We start from the raw sequence: 18,383 nt of genomic DNA on the forward strand, positions 1-18,383 counted from the left end.
AATGTCTCGGAATGATCAAAGCCGCTACACGCCGAGCCAGGATGGAGCGTTTAATTTTATTTTAATCATATCTTTATGACCGGTACCCTTAAGCTAATTGACATTTAAAACGCGGTTATCAAGATGTTCCCATTTCGCTATAGACGTTTTATCAAGAAATTCTTTACGCTTGCACACTACTGCCAAGTTCACTCGAGGAACAATCTGCAAAGCATTACGGAAGCTTTAAAGGGCAACGCGAGTGAGCTGGCACAGAGAATATAAAGCCCCAGGAATGGAAGGTGTAGCTCCGTCTAGTGGAACTTTTGCGCCTCTCGTTTTTAAAGAGAGACCGGGTTGCGTTAACCGTTTCCGGTTACTCTGATTTGCTTTGCCGGAAGTTTCTAGTTCGGCCAAAACACGCGGCCAAAAATATCAATCCTTCCATTCCTGGGGCTTTATATTCTTTGGCTGGCATTTGTGTGAATATGTATGCAAAGTGCGAAATTGACGGTAAACTCCGCGTGGTCTCGCCAGTACCGAGTGGGGGTGTAGGGGGTAACTTTTTCTTTAGTTTGCCACAGAGCTTGCGTTGCCCTTTAAGCAGGGTTAGTACAAATTTGCCAAGGGTGGAAAAACCGCGTTTTTTTTTATTGATTTTTCCGCGGTTTTTACCACCTATTGTTTTGCTGTTAAAAACCGTGTGGAAAATCGTACTTTCATGGTTTTCCACCTCTAGTGGCAAAATTCAATATAAAATAAAGAATAAAAGCAGTATATTCTTCTATTCTATTCACTCTTCTTCTGGCCTTTTCTTCATCTCTCCTATTTGCAATGACCAAATTAGTCACGTAATAGATATATCAATGATTAATTTAGCATGAAAAGAGTTTTTCCACTTTTTTCGTTTTTTTTTCAATTTTTCCGGTTTTTACCAATTTTTGCCAACGGTTTTTGCAAACCCTGGCTTTAAGATATTGTTAAGCGTCTATTGAGAATTATAGAAATGCCTACGCCACTCGGAAGCCTACGTTATTGTTAAACCCGCTCGGTTAAACCAGAAGTATATAATATGGATCTTACAATATAAGTAACCATTATTCCATTAATTATTGTAATTATTAAAGAGTTATGTGGAATACGGCGGCATCGGCGTCATCGCCTACACTGTACGTGGACAGTGTAAAATTGACACGCCTACTGACAAAATAGTTCTTTTTATAAACTAACTTGGCCTTCTTGTTTAAATGTTGCTCTTACGTCACAGCCTCTTACTTTCACAAGCCTACTAGCGCGCGCTACAGTCGCGAGGAATATAGGTTTTTCTAGCGCGCACGTGCAAATCGCTCGTGCGCAAAATATACTAATAAAGCTGTGTCTTGTGACGTAAGAGCAACATTTTAACAAGCTGGGCAAGATCACTTTTTATTTTATAAAATCAACTATTGCGAGTGAACGCCCGCGTACATCTAGAATGTCACAGTATCACGTAAATGAACTACACGTACCCGTATTCAGAAGCTCAGTATATGTATAGCATAAGTAACATAATAACAATAAGTATGACAATTAACGAGATTTACAACCACACTGATTTTCATAGTTATCGCGTAATCAAGATGTTTTCTCAGCGCAGAGCCCTCTAGTGTCTAAAATACGCGAGACTTCCGCTGAGCCGAAATATCTGGTTTCCGATAGATAGGCGGAATGTTAGGCTAAAATGATAAAAATTAAAAACGTTTTTCCCGGCTCCACGAGCTCATGTTTTTTTATCACGCGTGATTTGCACGCGGACTTCAAAACAAAGCCGAAGCCCCTGGCGACTCCAGAACGTGCTCTCCGATATTAGGCTTAAATTTTTATCAAAACATAGTCATCCAAAATGGTAAGTCGCGAGTCCAAGTCACAGCTTGAAGAGAGTATCAGTGCCGAAAAAGGTTCGGTTAGAAAATTAGCATTAAAGCAATAGGAAGTGTCAAACTTTTTGTTATTATGTTACTTATGGTATAGACATTATATTAAGCCAAAATTACGATGGACTACTGAGCTTTTAAACCCGATTTCTGAATATCTTCCCGACAGTGCTAATATTGATGACGAAAACGCCGTTATCGACGGGAAATGACGTCAATTACGTCACATACGTTGAAAAAGCTGTTCGAGATTTGGCATACTTAGGAGTTCCGTAACCAAGCCATCACCAAGGGCTTCGCGAGTGGGACTCTAAACGCGTTCGCGTGATTAAAACTGAGAGCTCTCCGTAACCCGTACGGATAGGGCTCGAGGGCATATGTCAACTGGAATATTTACCAGCATAAACGACCCTTCGACTTGGAATAATAAATGTCGGGTGATTAACGTTAGGGAATGATTAGTGGGAAAACTAGTTTGGCAACTCTTTGGCTCCCGGCCACTGGAGTAAATCTTTTCCGTTGCCTCTAATACTTAGACGCGGAAAGAGAGTGGGATAGAGTGTTTCTGTATACAACCCTGATGCGTTCTCTCTCATTTCCGACTGTTTCGTTGGGAAACCTTGAGTTTTTCTCTCAACGAGTATGCTTAACGCAACAACGAGAAAAACATGAAGAAAAATCGAGGAGTAGGCGAATTTGTCCTCAACTTCGGAGTAATTGACGCATCGCGCTTAAACTAACTCGCAAACAGGCAGCCGTAGTCAGCGGCAAAGGCTGAGGAATTATGGAGTATAGCGCTCGATAGGATCGATGCGCGGGGAACGTTTTGAATTATATACGACGGGGTAAGTGTGTCTATATTTTAACGTTTATTTGGGATGTCTCTTTGGGTTATTCTGATCGACAAAGACCTGAAGGACGTCAACGCGCTGATTAAACCAATAGTGATGTTAAATACTATAAGTAAATGGAAAATGAACTTTGTTTACTTGATTTTTAATATAACAAAGTTAAATTAAGAGGAGACGCGTAAATGTTTCCCAATTAAGGGTTGTTCCGCTGAATTTTCAGAATCCTAATTTCAAAGGATAATTGTCCGTTAGTACCGATTAACTTCTTTTTGTGACAAGTAACGAAACTTGGGCGGTAATTATAATTATGACCAATTCGATCATCCTCTATGTCATGACAAAGCGTATGCCACGAACTGGGATATTTGAGCTCAAAGTTGGCCCTTAATGTTAATTTTCACGTTGAAATTTAAAACACGGCTACCCTGTTAAAGTATTTAACCATTGCCAACAAGAACTTAGCTTTAAATATGGCTATTCAATGATGTCCTAGTAATAACCGGGCCATACCCTGTCATGACTACTAGCGTTTAGCAACAGAAATAGGTCGATTCCCAGATTCGGTTGTTAAAAATATAGTTCCCCCTGCTGGTGACAAATTGCTTGCCGTACATCATTCCGTTGTCCACTCTCTCCCTAAGGTTAAGGGAAGACACCGGAACAAATGAAGTAATGAGATATGGAAAGTAAGTCTTCGAGAGATATGGGAACGAAATTTGCACCCACTGACTTTCGGAATCATTGCAAACAGTTAATAAGCAAATCTCTCGGTACTCTAAAAATTACCATGAAACTTATGCGGTTGGGTAATAAATAAATTTCGTTTGCTATGACCATAATTTACAGAAAGCGAAATCTCTATTGTCTTTTTTTTTCAATCTAGACTGGATAAATAACTATAACGGATCGCGGTAATTTTTAATAAACAGATATATTATATTAGAACGTAGCGAAGCGTATGTCATGTTCGTGTAAAATTAACACATGCCCACGGTACAAGAGCGGAAAAAACACGCGCGATGTACTCGCTTCGTAAGGATAAAGAAATATCCGAACAAGGCACGTAAATTTGCGGCGGTGAGAAGCGAAGGGTACTATGGCTAGCTAGTGTCCAGAAAAAGAGAGATTGAGAAAAAGCGAACGAGAAAAACAAGGAAGAGAGAGAGAAGTCAGGAAAAAAACACGTTTTTCCTTTTGGTACGTAATTTGAGAAGACAAGATTATTCAATAAGACTAGGCCAGCGGATTCGGGCTGAGCCCTTCCTAGCAGCCATACCTTCGTGGCTAGCACGCTTTCACCCAAGAAGATAAAGATGTATCTGGGCTGGCGATTGGATGGACGCGCGCGTGGAATAGAACCTCAAGAGAAACGATGAGAGAGCGTAGGCTTAAGAGGCGCAGCCGGAAGTGCAACGATGTGGGCGCCAGTCACGTGGGCCCTCCTTACCCGCCAGATGGCGTAACGTGAGAGTAAAAGGGTCTCTATCTCGCTTCTTTTCGCAAAGATAGCGAAACGTGACCGAGGTTAGAAATTTCTGACCACCCAACATACATATCGGAAGAATGGACTATCCATACACGCTTCTTGGGTTGCCAAAACGCCAGCAGCCCGCGGGCTACACCCACCGTGCTGAAGTGGTAGCGCGGTGGAAGGTAGATTGGAGGCGTCGCTTTCTTATAATATCAATGTCCGGTTACCTACCATTACGGGCTCTTTGCCCGTGCTTGTTTGAAGTTTATTAGAGCCACCCTTTTTTTCTCTTTCGTCCTTTATTATTTACGATAATCAATAAGAAACGGACGTTCATTTTTCCACCGAAGCAAACATTTTCGACGGTATTTTTAATTCATAATAAAGTAACTCAATCAAATACTTCATGCCACCACGGCTAACGAATTTACTTTAAAAGCTCAGCTTTAGACTGGGTTGTATTTCTCGGCACTTGGTCACGTTTCTCTTCAACCTCAGGAGTATTTAACTTTGAATGACGTCTAACGAACCAGTGTTAAAATTTTTAAGTATGTAAATGGGTGCCGGGAATCAAAGGCAGTCAGACTTATGGTGGCGACCATCTAGAGGTCGGGGATGGTTAACTTTTATTCAATAGATAAAGCTCTCCAAATTATTCGTAAAACGTTTTGATCAAGTAATTTATATTCCTGTATTATCCGATTAATTTTTTTGATAAATTTGTAAAATTAATCGGAAAAACGACGTATTTTTAGATAAAAAGCTCAAATTTTCTGAATAATACATATTTTTTAATTATTTTCCGAAATATTAACCGGTAAATTTCTTTGTTTACATTTTTTTCCCGAAAAAACCAATTTAATCATGGATAATGATTAACCGTCACCGACCTCTACGACCATCTGGTTTAGTTCCTGGTTAGTTGGCTTGTGGGTAAAATACAAAGGTCAATGATAAAACGCTTAAAGGGATAGTCGTTTTGACTTTAATTTTATAGTTATCTTTTCCCACGCTTTGCCTAATGAAACTTTAGCTTCATAGGAATTACAACAGATGGCGTTCAAACACTACCATAAACGTGACGTAGCTGGTGTGCGTGTAATGAACGCTTAAAATAACAAAGCTAAGGTACTAGGCAACTTAAGCCACCCCTCGGAAACGTGTAGAGGGGAGCTTTCAGGAGTGTAGATAATACAGAATAAAGCTACGTCTACACTCAGCTTTCAGGAGTGTAGATAATACAGTATAAAGCTACGTTTACACTCAGCTTTCAGGAGTGTAGATAATACAGAATAAAGCTACGTCTACACTCAGCTTTCAGGAGTGTAGATAATACAGAATAAAGCTACGTCTACACTCAGCTTTCAGGAGTGTAGATAATACAGAATAAAGCTACGTCTACACTCAGCTTTCAGGAGTGTAGATAATACAGAATAAAGCTACGTCTACACTCAGCTACAAGTTTCCTCGTTCACGTTTTCGAAAAGTGGCTTAACTTGTCTATTATAGTCGATTTTGTGATTCCCAAACCATGGATTTCACGGAATTAAGTTGAAAAATATTTAACATGTCATTAACCTACTTCTGCATTTTTAGTTTAGTCTGCAATAATTTTCCGTTATTCTTGAGCCCTATAGTACTATTATTTTCTATTAAATAACTTTCCGTTTAGCTACACGCTCTCTGCTTACATTTGTTTCCCTTTACTTAGTTTTCCCGCGAGCTGGCCAGAGAAACAAGTTCCGAACCCGCGTGCATTTAAGGGACCAACTCTGAAATGTCAAACCCAATTTAGAGGCGTAGATTCGGAGAAAACAGGCTCACGTGTCTCATTAGAAAACGGTACAATATTTATATTAATTAGTGATTTGAGGAATCTCGTCAAATGAACAACAAATGGGTATTTAGTTTCTAGTCTATTACAGTTCATGTTTGTTTCCGTATAAAGTTTGTTTCGAGCCAAAATTTGGGCACTGCCATTTGAAACAAAACACGAAAGGCACTGTATCATGGTAGTATGTTAGAATGCTTTATGTTTAATATGCACCTTGTTATGGTAAAATAATACCATCTTGCATCACAGTAATCAAAAGAACCTGTAATATTTAATTCAGCACTTTATCTGAGGGATAGAATATCGATTGATTTTGGAAGAGAATAATTAGTCTATAATAATCAGCACAAACACACCACCAGACACCCAAGTCAACTAGCGACTTTTATTGCCATTATTTCAGATGTTCGGGTTACAATGCTTAAGAGACCTGTCCTTCAAGCCACTCTTAATCCCACTGCTGTGTGCGAAGTGGGAAATGGTCCACCCATTGCTGCACCTTCTGCTGGGTTGAGTGGCTTGCGTCAAAGGTGCGACCATCAGTAGTAGGGTTCTACTACCCATGCTGTATTTGTCACCTGTCCGGGCTAGGTGGACGCTGGCGTAGGGCACTATGATGATAGACCCCCGGTGGTATGGTCATTGTTACTAGGTACACCGGGCTATAAATTCTGACACACTTCATGCCACTAACAGCTCTATATACACGAGCTATTATCCTTAACCTATATTACGTTTTTATACACGTCCATTCTAATAGGTTATCTAGATATAAACTAGAAATCCCCCTTTATTGCATGAAAACGGGGACGTACCAAAAGTCACAACAGTCACCAACTACTGGGACTATAACGAGTGGTAATGGCGTTAAATAGGTTTCTACGCAGAAGCAACTACTACTGCCATAGTCACAGTGAGGAGCGCTTCCATTTTTGAGTAACAACTCCCGTGTAGAATAACAATGATTAAAAGTTCCTCTGGTGATTTCTTGGTCCTTGATTTCTTTCAATTGTCAACAAACTAAGTTCATGGCCAAAATAGTGATATTAATTTCTGCACTTGATTTTCGTGTTGCGGGTACTAGCCCGAACGCTCACCAGTTAGTATACTAAACCAATGGTTTTCAAGTTTTATTTTCCGCGGAACCCTTCGCTATCAGAATTAAAATCCGCGGAACCCCTGAAATGGTAAGAATGAAAAATTATCCCGGGGCTCGGTGGGCAAAGCCCCAAGCGTTTGGAAAAACAATTTTTTTAAACCAAAACGCCCCAGATTTCAAATATATGATTTTTTTTAATTATAAAGAAATAAATTATTATTTATAATAATATTTATAATTGTTTATAAACAAAACTGCAGAATTATCAATTTATTAATCAAAACATCTCAAATATGAAGTAGAATAGACTAAATTAGCTAGATTAGAAATTTTTTATTTTGGTTTTAATCTTTATACTCAAAATATCATAGTTGAGTTCTTGTCAATAACCACCATCTCTCGGCTTTAAAAATAACTATTAATTCGTTACATTTCAATCAAAAAGAAAGTTTAAGCCGAAGACATCGGCCTCTGATGTATGACTTCAAGGGAACATTCTAGTCTACCTAACAGCAAAAGTGACATAATTACCAAAAGTGTGTCAATCGGACCTATTTCTTAATGAATGTTACAAGCGAAATACAAGTTTGGAGGGGAGAAGAAGGGAAAGTATGCCTTGGGGAGGGAAGGAAATTAAAACCAACAAATAACGCCTCGTAGTGAGGAACGGAGGAACTAAGTAGCACTGGTCAAAGTTAGTGTTTTTTTTTTATTTTTCATCGTTTTGTGAAGATGCTATCGCCATCTACCCACGACATAATACCATAGACTAAAAAAAGATCCAGAAAGGTGACAATAAATAGTCTTTTACGTGGTCGATCTTGAGTTGACCATTCATTAAACCTTTAGCATACGAAAGTACAGGGATTGTCACACTTTTGGTAATTATGTCACTTTTGCTAACAGACATTGGAACCCAGCGTCCCAAATAGGACTAATTATAGTCTTTCGGTAGAACGCAATATATTCTACAATTAAGTACGCAAAATGTTCTTTCCAAAATTGTCTTGTTTTAGCTGGAAATTTCCAGGAGCAAAGAAAAATAAATATTTGGTTGAAAAGACAAGGGATAATAATGGGGGTTCTTAAGCCCCTAAGTAGCCGGGCTTTGCTAAATAAAAAGAATTCTTTGGGAAAGCGGGAGGGAGGACGGGGGTTTGGCCGAGAGGGGTCTCCCCTCCGCAGCTGCCTGAATGCTCTTTAACCGAACTTCTTTACGTAACATTAGGCCAGAGCTTTGTGACGGATATAGAACAGCGTGGATCAAGCTCACTGACCGAAATTTTCTACCCGAACCTGAAAGACCGAAAAACTCTATCGACTTCCCCCATTTTCGGGACCTTGTCTGTTTTAACCTTCCGAAGTTAAAGGTCTAGTCGAATGCGTGTAGTTGTTAGTATTTATGTTGAAGATATATATTGTCAAGTTTAGTGTACCGAAAATACATAATATTACTCCAAATAGAGAAGTATCGAGTTAGACCACATCAGTACTAATTTCCGGTCAAAACAGCGGAAGCACACACGGCAGATCAGTGCCGTATTTCCGCCTAGGCCAACCTAGGCCGTGGCCAAGGGGCCTATCCTTGGAAGGGGCCCTCCAGTGACTGAAATTACTGTATTCGAAGGCATAAATCTATAATATCAATCGTAATTTATATTGGAGAAATTCCTAGGTAGAAAATTTTGTTTTAAAATTACCAAAATTTCTGCCTGGCAGTTTACGGACGCAGCCTTAAATAACAATTTTTCATAGTTATCGCGTATTTAGTCGATGATTGGTTAGAGCTTTTATTTAGTAATATAACCGTAGAGCTCAGACTTCTACGCGGAATCAGGGAAATTCAGGCACAGCCTAGTTGCCGGGATAAGAGTAAATGCAGCGCGTGAAAAGGGGGCCCAGAAGCCTTATCTGCCTATGGGCCCTGGATCTCTAAGTCCAGCCCTGCGGCAGATAATTATTCCACCGAAAGCTGGTTTTCCATTAGCACGTCTAACGGTAATAATAATAATAATAATTATTAGTTATTCTAATACCCAAGGCACCGCCTTAGACGCGAGTCAGCTAGCGACTTTTAATACCTTTAGGTGGTGCGGTTCAATGCATAGGAAGGTGGTGGCAAACCCTTCGTGCCACGCTAGCCCACTCAACTTTGACAAGCGCAAAGGGCTTACGATTTTAAAAAAATACATTATTACGGGCCAGCTTAAAGACGTAACATTTAGAAATTAAGTTGTCTAAGAATAGTCAGGTTAAGCCAGCGTTAGAAAACGTGAAAGGGGAAACTTGAAGGAGTGTAGACGTGGCTTTATTGCGTACGAATTATAGTTACTTCACCAAGTTTCCCATACACGTTTTAAAGTGGTAGTTGTGGCAACTTGTTTTTAAAATTCCGTCAGAATTTGATGGATTTTTCCTGCATGAATTATCTTCCGAAACGTATGGTGAAACAGCTGGATCTTGTGGAGGTACTTGTTCATGATTTATATACCTCTGTAAAGGTTTTGCGTTTTCCATTGGGGAGTGCTGGAGTGCTACGGAAAAAAATTATATTCCATTAGGTAAGTACGCCTTCCATTGACCCTGTTGCCCCTGGCGGAGTGCTCCGAGCTGCCCCAGCTTGAGGGACGGAAGTGCCCAAAAAGTGCCCTTTATAGGAGCTGAACAAATGACCGCTAATGAAATGAGAGGTGCGTAGCTGATAAAGTGTGATCCTTAAAAGTTTTTTATTCCATTGGGAGTAATTCCGAGCGATAGTGATGACGTGAGATGCAAAATCAGAGGATGCTCCGAGCAATCCCAATTAAATGGAAAACGCTACTAGTTTTGAAGCGCTTTTATTTGAAATACAAAAACGTTTTACACACATTTGTGAAATTCGTTGTCGGCATGTAAATGTATGTGAAATTATTTTCCTGAAGTAGACCTAGCCATTCGTAGCTAGGCTGGATAGTTTTAAAGCCCGACCCGACCCTCCAAAATTATTTATTTAAAAAAACCGACCCGACCCCTCCCGCCAAAATTATTCATTTAGAAAACTCGACCGGCCCGCCAAAGTTAAAACCCAACCCGGCCCGGCCCGATAAAATTTTTAAAATATTAAACCAGACCCGAACAGACCCGATAAAATTGAAACCCGGTCCTACCCGAATAAATTGCACATTTATTTTTATAGTATACGCTTGTACTAAATGCTAGAGCGGCCTCCCAGATTCAAATTTTATAAGTAGATGGCGCTTGGAGTTCTTTGACTAACGTTTAAAAATTAGTGCACGTGCCAAGAGTATGCTTAACACGTGATAATGATTCGCTTTCTATATGTAGAGATTTGCGGTTGCGAATAAAATAGAAACTTGAAGGCCCAATCACTAATATATAAAATGTCCGACCCGACCTGTATCTCTAACCAGACGGGAAAAGCTGTAGCTTCCACTATACAAAATCACCTGTCGCCGCCACCGTCTCTCTATAAAGGGGGGAAGGTTCTAGAATTTTGAAATTTTCGGGCTGTCAAGGCCATATAATTCGTCACGTGATCAACATGGGGGTTAACATTCTTCCGAATGATCTTGACGGCCCTGCGAATCGAGTACGGCCGACTATTTCAGCTAATACGAAGTAGGACGCAAACGGACAGTGAGTGGGTACCTCTTTTAAGCTGCTTTCCCCGTCCGGTTAGAAATACAGTGTCCATGGTTTTATGTAAAAAGACCGACCCGACCCGACCCGTTTAAGAAAAAGCACGACCCGGCCGGCGCGAAAAAATATTATAAAATTAAACTCGACCCGACTTGACCTGACCCGCCAAAAACTTCGATATTGAAAACCCTACCCGCCTCGAGGCACGCTCGGGTCGGGTCGGGTAAGCCCGCCTTAGCGGGCCCAATACTCATCTCTAGTAGCAACCTTCTTCTTACTTATTTTTCGGTTGAATAACTTGAATCTTAAAGCCGTCCAATCATAACCTAGAGCAGAATAGTAATGCCGTCAATTATATGAAAATTTCGAGTTTGACCTTCCTATCAGATACCAGTTCATAGCACTATCTTACTGGTCTACAGCAAAAGCGACATCAGACCCAAAAGTGTGTCCACTCTACCTTTGCGCCCTTTAAAATATTTACTGAGAGCTAGTCTCACAATAGACTACAAAGTCTACTAGACGGAATAGTACTAGCAACTTTATATTTAGTCTATGGTCTGGCGAGATTTTCTTCCTTCGACTTACTTCAGAAAAAAGTAAAGTAAAAAATATCTCGATGTGGTTCCATATCAGGTTTTAGGTAGTACTATGACACGTTTCTCCATAAAAACATTCATAACTTTACCACCTTTACCACCCAAGCAACACGCGATTTACGATTTTTTATTTGTAAAGTTGCGGAGATACGGTGCAACTTTAAAATATGTATTTTTAAAAACACCCACAAACGAAGATGCGCGCGCCCTCGGCAACAAGCAGGTTTTTTGCTTATAAACGATTTTCCAGTAGGTTTTTTTTAAATAAAAAATAGGTAGCCGAGAGTATAGTTCAACTTCACGGCACGTGTATTTCAATTTCCAGAGCTGTATACTAATTTCCCCTATTTTCGGCGCGCCGCCGCCGATAGGTGATTTTTTCGGCTCGCCACGCTGCCGCCGCCGCCGACGTTTCTTCGGCGCGACGCCGTACTATTTTCCTATTTTCTAAAAAAATCCAAGGGCTCTTACTCTAGTCATTATAATTTTTGTTCAATTAATGATTTCTAGCAGAAATTCTATGAAAGAGTATAAATAAATATATTTTAGTTTCTGGTCTCTCTTGGTGTATTTACTATATTATATTTTTTTACATTGTTTGTGGGCCTTTTTAATGATTTCGCTGCAGTGGTGGATACAGAAAAACTCAAAGGGGCGCTAAATGACATTTTGAGATATGAGTGTAATAACATAAAATCAAATCACATGCAAATCTTATACGTCAAAGTTCGAATAACAATAAAATCTTAAAATGTAATGTTAGCACCAGGAAGTACAGAACTCTGTACTTTCTGTTAACACAATATTGAAATGTCGGTACTTTAATCATAGAAGTAAAATTTATAGACCATGGTTAAAATTATAACAACATGAACTAAAACAAACAAAAAGAAATATAAACGTTGGATTTAAAAATTTCACCGATAAACGAGTAGAGTTTGGCACTCGTGTTAAAAATGTAGCCTTCGCCCCAACATTATCAAAAGGTAAAAAGCACTCCAGCAGAAGCCTGTACGAGAACTGTAGCAACATGGGAGAAATTTGGCAAAATTGGCACTTATAATCACTGCTTGGTGAGCGAGAATAGTGGACATAGTGAGCGGCAATAGTGGCACCTTCGTCTTCACACGAAACCAAGTCTATAATCTCATTTTAAAGCATTATATTCCCGATTTTATAATAAGGCTAATCCGGTTTATTTGTTCAAACATTTCCTCGATTATGTCGTCTCTATTTCATCGATTATTGCGCCGGTCAGCAACTTTAATTCATATACGAATACTGTATCGAATAAAATCCCCAAAGGCACTTTCTTTACTTTTATAACAATTTATATTTTAACAAGATATATTAAAGATGAACGTGATATGGCACAATCAATCATTCGCGTCTTCCAGTTAGATAATTGACATTGGATAGAAACCCGGTTTTAATCTCAATTTATACATAAATTAGGCACCCCCCTTTTTCAGATATTAATAGAAAGTTAAGGAATGAAACACGTGCTATCTCGAAAGAAAGCGGCGAATATCCTGGCCCGCGATTGAAACGGAGAAGATAAAGGAGGAAAGGTTATCAGTTATCAATAAACTGAGATTTTCACGAAAGTGCTTCACGAAAATTACTTAATAGATGATAGCGATCTGTCCTTAGAGTTCGCCCCAGCGTAAGTGGTGTACAGGGTGTAGAAACATAATATCGCGGAAGAAAAGTATACGCCGTAAAAGTACGAAATGTAGTTTTTAAATCATTTAAAGAGACAACGTCTATCTTTGCAGATAGTGAAATCCATTCACCCCGTTCAAATTGAAAGAGCCGGTGTTGAAGCGAGACACATGGCATGGAGTCCTCACGCAAAGTCGAATACGGAGATCCGTTGGTCCGGGATGTCTCGAATCGGTTCAAAATCGTCGAAGGACACGGTCACGGATCCAGAGGCTACGCCTATACCGAGGATGTGGCCAACCCAAAGTGCAAAGGTCTGGGAGTGGCCTTGATAGCGGTGACTACGATGTCCTTCGCCGTGTCCATGTTTGTTGTTAAACTCTTGTCGCACGTCAGTCCGATGGTCGTCATGCTCGGATCGTCTCTAATCCAGTTCTCGGTCTACCTTCCGCACGTCATCGCGGGCCGTTGCAGTTTCGTCGGGGTCCGTGAAGAACGTCACTTGCTATTTCTGCGCGCCCTCCTCGGCGTCCTGGCCGTCGGTACCCAATACTACTCTATTACGCTGATGCCCTTGGTGGACGCGTCGACCATCATCTTCAGCTACCCCGCGTTCGTCAGCATTTTTGGCCTGATATTTCTCAAAGAAAAATACGGTTGGTTCCATTTCACCATGGTGCTGTTCATCTTAACGGGTGTCGTACTCGTGACGAAGCCATCCTTCGTATTCGGGACCGAAGAGGAATATTCTCAATACCACTTATTGGGAGCCGCGTTCGCGTTCGCCAGCTGCATTTGCCAAGCCTCGGTGGCAATTGTCCTGCGAAAACTGCAAAAAACGGCCGCTCCTTTAGTGACTTTCTATTTCGCGGTGTTCAATATCGTGGGCAGCGGCGGGGCGCTGCTGGTGTTGGGAGACTACAGATGGCCCAATTGCGGTCTCGATGGCTTTTTGATCTGCCTCAGCGGGAGCGTCTACGCCCTGGGACAAATATTTTATACTATCGCGTCCAAAATCGAAAAAGCCGGCGTCTTGGCAATTGTTAGAAGTTTGGATATTGTTTTAACCTTCATTTTGCAGCTGGTATTTTTGGGAGTTTATCCACCGTGGAACAGTTATTTGGGAGGGGGAATCATTTTCTTTTGCGTATTGTTGATAGCTTTTCAAAAGTGCAAAAAGGACTTACAGGCCACTAACAAGGCCAACAGATATCAATTATCCAAAAAGACGTAATTAGCTCGTAATTGTTTCTTTTATATATTATTTCCAATTTTTTTTTTTAGCTAAAATGTATTATAATAAATTTCGTTATTTAATCATTACGAAATGTGTTAAAAGTTTTTCTCGTGAATCCTATATTCGCTTACCAGCGTTATCTGATGAAACATATACCATATTACCCTGAAATTTATCAGAATCTGATTTTTTATGCAGTTTGTTTTTGATAAATACTAGCCATATAGCGGTTCCTTATCAAGTATAGTTAGTACACGAAGAATATAGATACGCGTAGTATTTACAATGTATCCCTTTTATAGGGTTTTTTTGGCGATTTATATAAAAATACAATCTTACGTTTATGTAGCTATGTAGAAAACCAAGTTCTGATTTTACTTCAAACATGGCATCACCAATAAACAGTCGCGATAGGGTCTTTAAAGTTTTGTCTCCAACTAATCTACAGAATGAAATGAATAAGAACGCAACGTTTAGCTTTAAGGTGAAAAACTACAACCTCCTCGGAATAGCGTTGGTTACTCTCTCCACCGTATTTTATTCGCTAGCTTGGTTCTTGGTGAAGTACTTGAAAGACGTGAGCCCCATGGCTAGGCTGGTGGAATCTTCGACTATTTTTATGGTGCTGTCGCTCTCCCAGGTAATTGCGTCTGGGGAGAGCTTAAAGGGCGTACCGCGCGAACGAAAGATGGTATTCTACCGAGCGCTCTTCGGTTTGATGTCGTTGGCTCTCCAGTACTTTTGCCTATCTCTATTACCGTTAGTGGACTCTACCACCATAAAATTTTGTTATCCAGCATTCGTGATTATCTTCGAAATTATTTTTCTGAAGGAGAAATACGGTTGGTTTCACTACGGCGTCATCCTCTTTATGGTAATCGGGGTGGTTTTTGTCGCCAAGCCATCCTTTATATTCGGTTTCGACGATTTGCGCAACGAATTTCATTTGCTCGGTATAATTCTGTCCATTTTCGGATGTCTCGTGACTGGAGCGGTGCCCGTCGCTCTGAGAAAAATGCGTCTCACCACGGCCTCGGTGGTCAACTTCTACTTCTCCCTTTTAAGCGTCGCCGGTGGTTCGGTCATCTTGTTCATCGTGGGAGATTTCCGGTGGCCAAACTGCGGATCGGCTGGCCCGTTGATTTGCCTCAACGGACTATTTTTCGGCCTGGCGCAATTCATTTACACAGTGGCTTCGAAAATGGAAAGAGCCGCCGTTTTGTCGATTGTCCGAAGTTTGGAACTGGTTCTATCGTTCGTGTTGCAGTTGTTGTTTCTAGGTGTTACACCGACTTGGAATACCATATTAGGTAGCTGTATCATTTTAGCATGCGTGATGCTACTGGCTATTCACAAACGAAAACCATAAATATTTAATGTTTACACACTAACTATTAATAAGAATAGTCTCTTAGTAATTTACTTTATCCCGTTGAATAAATACACGAATTTCGCCTTCTCAAATATTAAACATGTTAATGTACCATGGTATAAGTATAACTGGATTAAAACTCATGGTATAATAACTTATTTGTGAAAATTACTCATAATTACAAAGGAATTATTTAAAAAATGTTAAGAGATAATCAGATTGTCCAGTTTTCCATGACGTTCCATGTTTTAATGCATGCGTTTTTTTTAATTTATATTAGTAGCCATAAAAACACATTGAAAAATGGATCATACCATGAGTTTTCCTCCTGTTTATATTTTTTATACTTATTTCTCCTTCAGTTATCTTTAAATAATTTCTTATTAAATAAATAAATAAATATCGACAATATTTAATCACAAGTACATCAACTTATAGTATACACAATTTTCATATAAGATCGAAAAACACATTTCGGGATTTAAAAAAAAGATAGTACAAATAATGTAAATAAAATAAATATTATCTTTTTTGTTGTTTTAAAGTGGTTTTATTATCGAACTTTAAGAAGTTATTTAATATTTAAGCATTTTAGTAAAAGTAATTTGTGAATTTCTGAAAAATCTAACAAATATTTACTTTAATATTACTCAAATACCTAAGTAGTAAAATTGTTGGTTTGAAATTGACCAATTTTTCACTGTTACAAGTTCATACTGTTTCGTTAGACAAATAATGAGACATCAATTGCAACCAATGGTCGAGGAGCTAGTTCCTTCTTGTTATCAGTGTACACGGCCATACCTTTGACTACAAGAAAGTACGCTTACATGCCATCTGACAGTGGTTAGCCCCTCGCAAATGGTTTAATGTAAATCATTACGAGGCACGTTTCTGACTGCTTCGTCGTAACATTACCCTAGACTCGAAATCAGGGATCTCTCCGATTGACGGTTTTGTAACGAAGAATTTACCCACTTCTGGCACGTGATCTACGAAAAATCAGCCTCAATCGGCTGCTAAAGGGCACTATCTATAGCTAATTACCATGGTAACTAGGAACCTAAATTTTTGAACTTCTAGCGGGAAGTGGGTAAACGCTATCGACCATCCGCAAGACTATGATTTCAAATTATTTACAACTTGTCTGGTGGGTCTGCGTGGCTGCACGTCGTTTGCTCTTCGTTCCCTACTTTGCCGGCTTTATTTAGATCGTGCGTTGGGGTTTGCACTGCTCACTGGTCGCAGAACTGTTCCGCCTATCTCGACGATGTAATCATGGACACTGTATCTCTAACCGGACGGGAAAAGCTGTATCTTCCACCATACAAAATCACCTGCCGCCGCCACCATCTCTCTGTAAAGGGGGGGAGGTTCAAGAATTTTGAAAGTTAAGGACATATAATTCGTCACGTGGTCGACAAAACGTTCCGCTTGAAATGGGGGATTGCATTCTTTCGAATGACCTTGACGGCCCTGCGAATCGAGTACGGCCGACTATTTTAGCTAATACGAAGTAGGACGCAAACGGACAGTGAGGGGGTACCTCTTTTAGGCTGCTTTTCCCGTCCGGTTAGAGATACAGTGTCCATGATGTAATATCGATAAGCTACTTTCTGGGTAACTTTCCCATTGACTTTGACCCTAAAACGTTCTCCGATGGATACCGGTCGCTGACCTTTTTGCACGCTCTTCAAATACAGCTTCGCTCTGATTTTCGGTGGCATTTCTGGTATGTCTATAAAATAACATTTGACCTATTTATTATCAACGAAACATAATTCTGTACCGCGATAACTAATAGTATTGTAACGAACACCACTTCAGTCTAGTACTCTCCAGCTACCAAGTGATCATGTAAATAGTACCATCAATAAACATTTTGCTCTGTCGTATATTTTCATATTATTATTATGTTGAAATACCACACATTCTAATTTATGTTTTTCGCCTTTGGGAACAAACGGTTTTAGTTGTTCCTGAGAGTAAGGTAGTTGAGGTCGTTGACGTTTTGATTGGATTCTTTGAGCTGGTCTGAATTTTACACTTCTGCAACATCGTTTTGGAAATCTTTACCACTGATTCCACTTTGCCGTCGGCATGAGCGTGAAATGAAGATGACGTCTCGTGTTTGGGTCCATGAGAATTCTTTAAAACCTCACGTGCTGAACGGTGTACGGTGTACCTTTGTCTGCTATAAATAATTCGGCTGCTGAATCCGGCCAGAGACCCACTTCGAAGTAAACATCGGCCATAACCAGGTATTTGTGCGAGGGGTCGGAATTACCCATTTTGGCTACGTGATTTTGGATTTTCTTTGAAGAGTTTTCTATATAAAGGGAGATAAAGTCTAGGATTTCGTATTTGTGGATTTTTAGCCAAATTTGCTACGGGATTTTGTAAAATGTCCGACACTTCGTATTTGAGAGTGTCAGTCGTCAATGTAAGTAAATCCATTACGATCTTTCGCCAAGGTGAGTTCGCTAAGGGAACCGACTACCGACATGAATGGTTATTTCTGTTGATCCCTACTAAATTCTAACTTCTTCAATATCTGCCGTCATGCCTGGCCAATAGACTAGCTCCGCGTAAACAGGTTTAAGCATCTACGGTCGTGTCTTCAGTGAAGCTGCTGCGGAGTTTTCGCTCTCAATTCATTAAAAATTAAGAAATCATCGATCGTGATAAATTATCCGAATCTCTTGTGGAGTGATGTTTCAGGTA

General features: G+C 40.0%; 2 protein-coding genes across 3 annotated transcripts in view; both read left to right on the forward strand.

Moving 5' to 3' along the window:
• The window catches only part of LOC149947228 (solute carrier family 35 member G1-like), a 50,421-nt gene extending 36,098 nt beyond the window's left edge, over window positions 1–14,323 (forward strand). The window contains exons 1-2 of one of the 2 annotated variants that reach the window (XM_090171766.1): window positions 2,618–2,737; window positions 13,164–14,323. In XM_090171766.1, coding sequence (XP_090027892.1) covers window positions 13,226–14,284 — 1,059 coding nt within the window. In that variant the 5' untranslated portion in view covers window positions 2,618–2,737; window positions 13,164–13,225 and the 3' untranslated portion in view covers window positions 14,285–14,323. Of the gene's footprint in view, window positions 1–2,617; window positions 2,738–13,163 lie in introns of those variants that run through there. The other variant, XM_090171767.1, reaches the window with a different exon arrangement.
• A 349-nt stretch (window positions 14,324–14,672) lies between these two features.
• Window positions 14,673–15,656, forward strand: LOC149947229 (solute carrier family 35 member G1-like). Its single transcript, XM_090170857.1, has one exon. The coding sequence runs from the start codon at window positions 14,673–14,675 to the stop codon at window positions 15,654–15,656; it is 984 nt and encodes a 327-aa protein (XP_090026983.1).
• The last annotated feature ends 2,727 nt before the right edge of the window (window positions 15,657–18,383 follow it).

Source organism: Leiobunum rupestre, chromosome 4, assembly GCF_980474605.1.
Source record: "Leiobunum rupestre chromosome 4, qqLeiRupe1.1.hap1, whole genome shotgun sequence".
Classification (NCBI taxonomy): Eukaryota; Metazoa; Arthropoda; class Arachnida; order Opiliones; family Sclerosomatidae; genus Leiobunum; species Leiobunum rupestre.

Coding starts and splice junctions, on each gene's coding strand:
- LOC149947229 (XM_090170857.1), top strand. CDS start 14,673: ATGGCATCACCAATAAACAGTCGCGATAGGGTCTTTAAAGTTTTGTCT.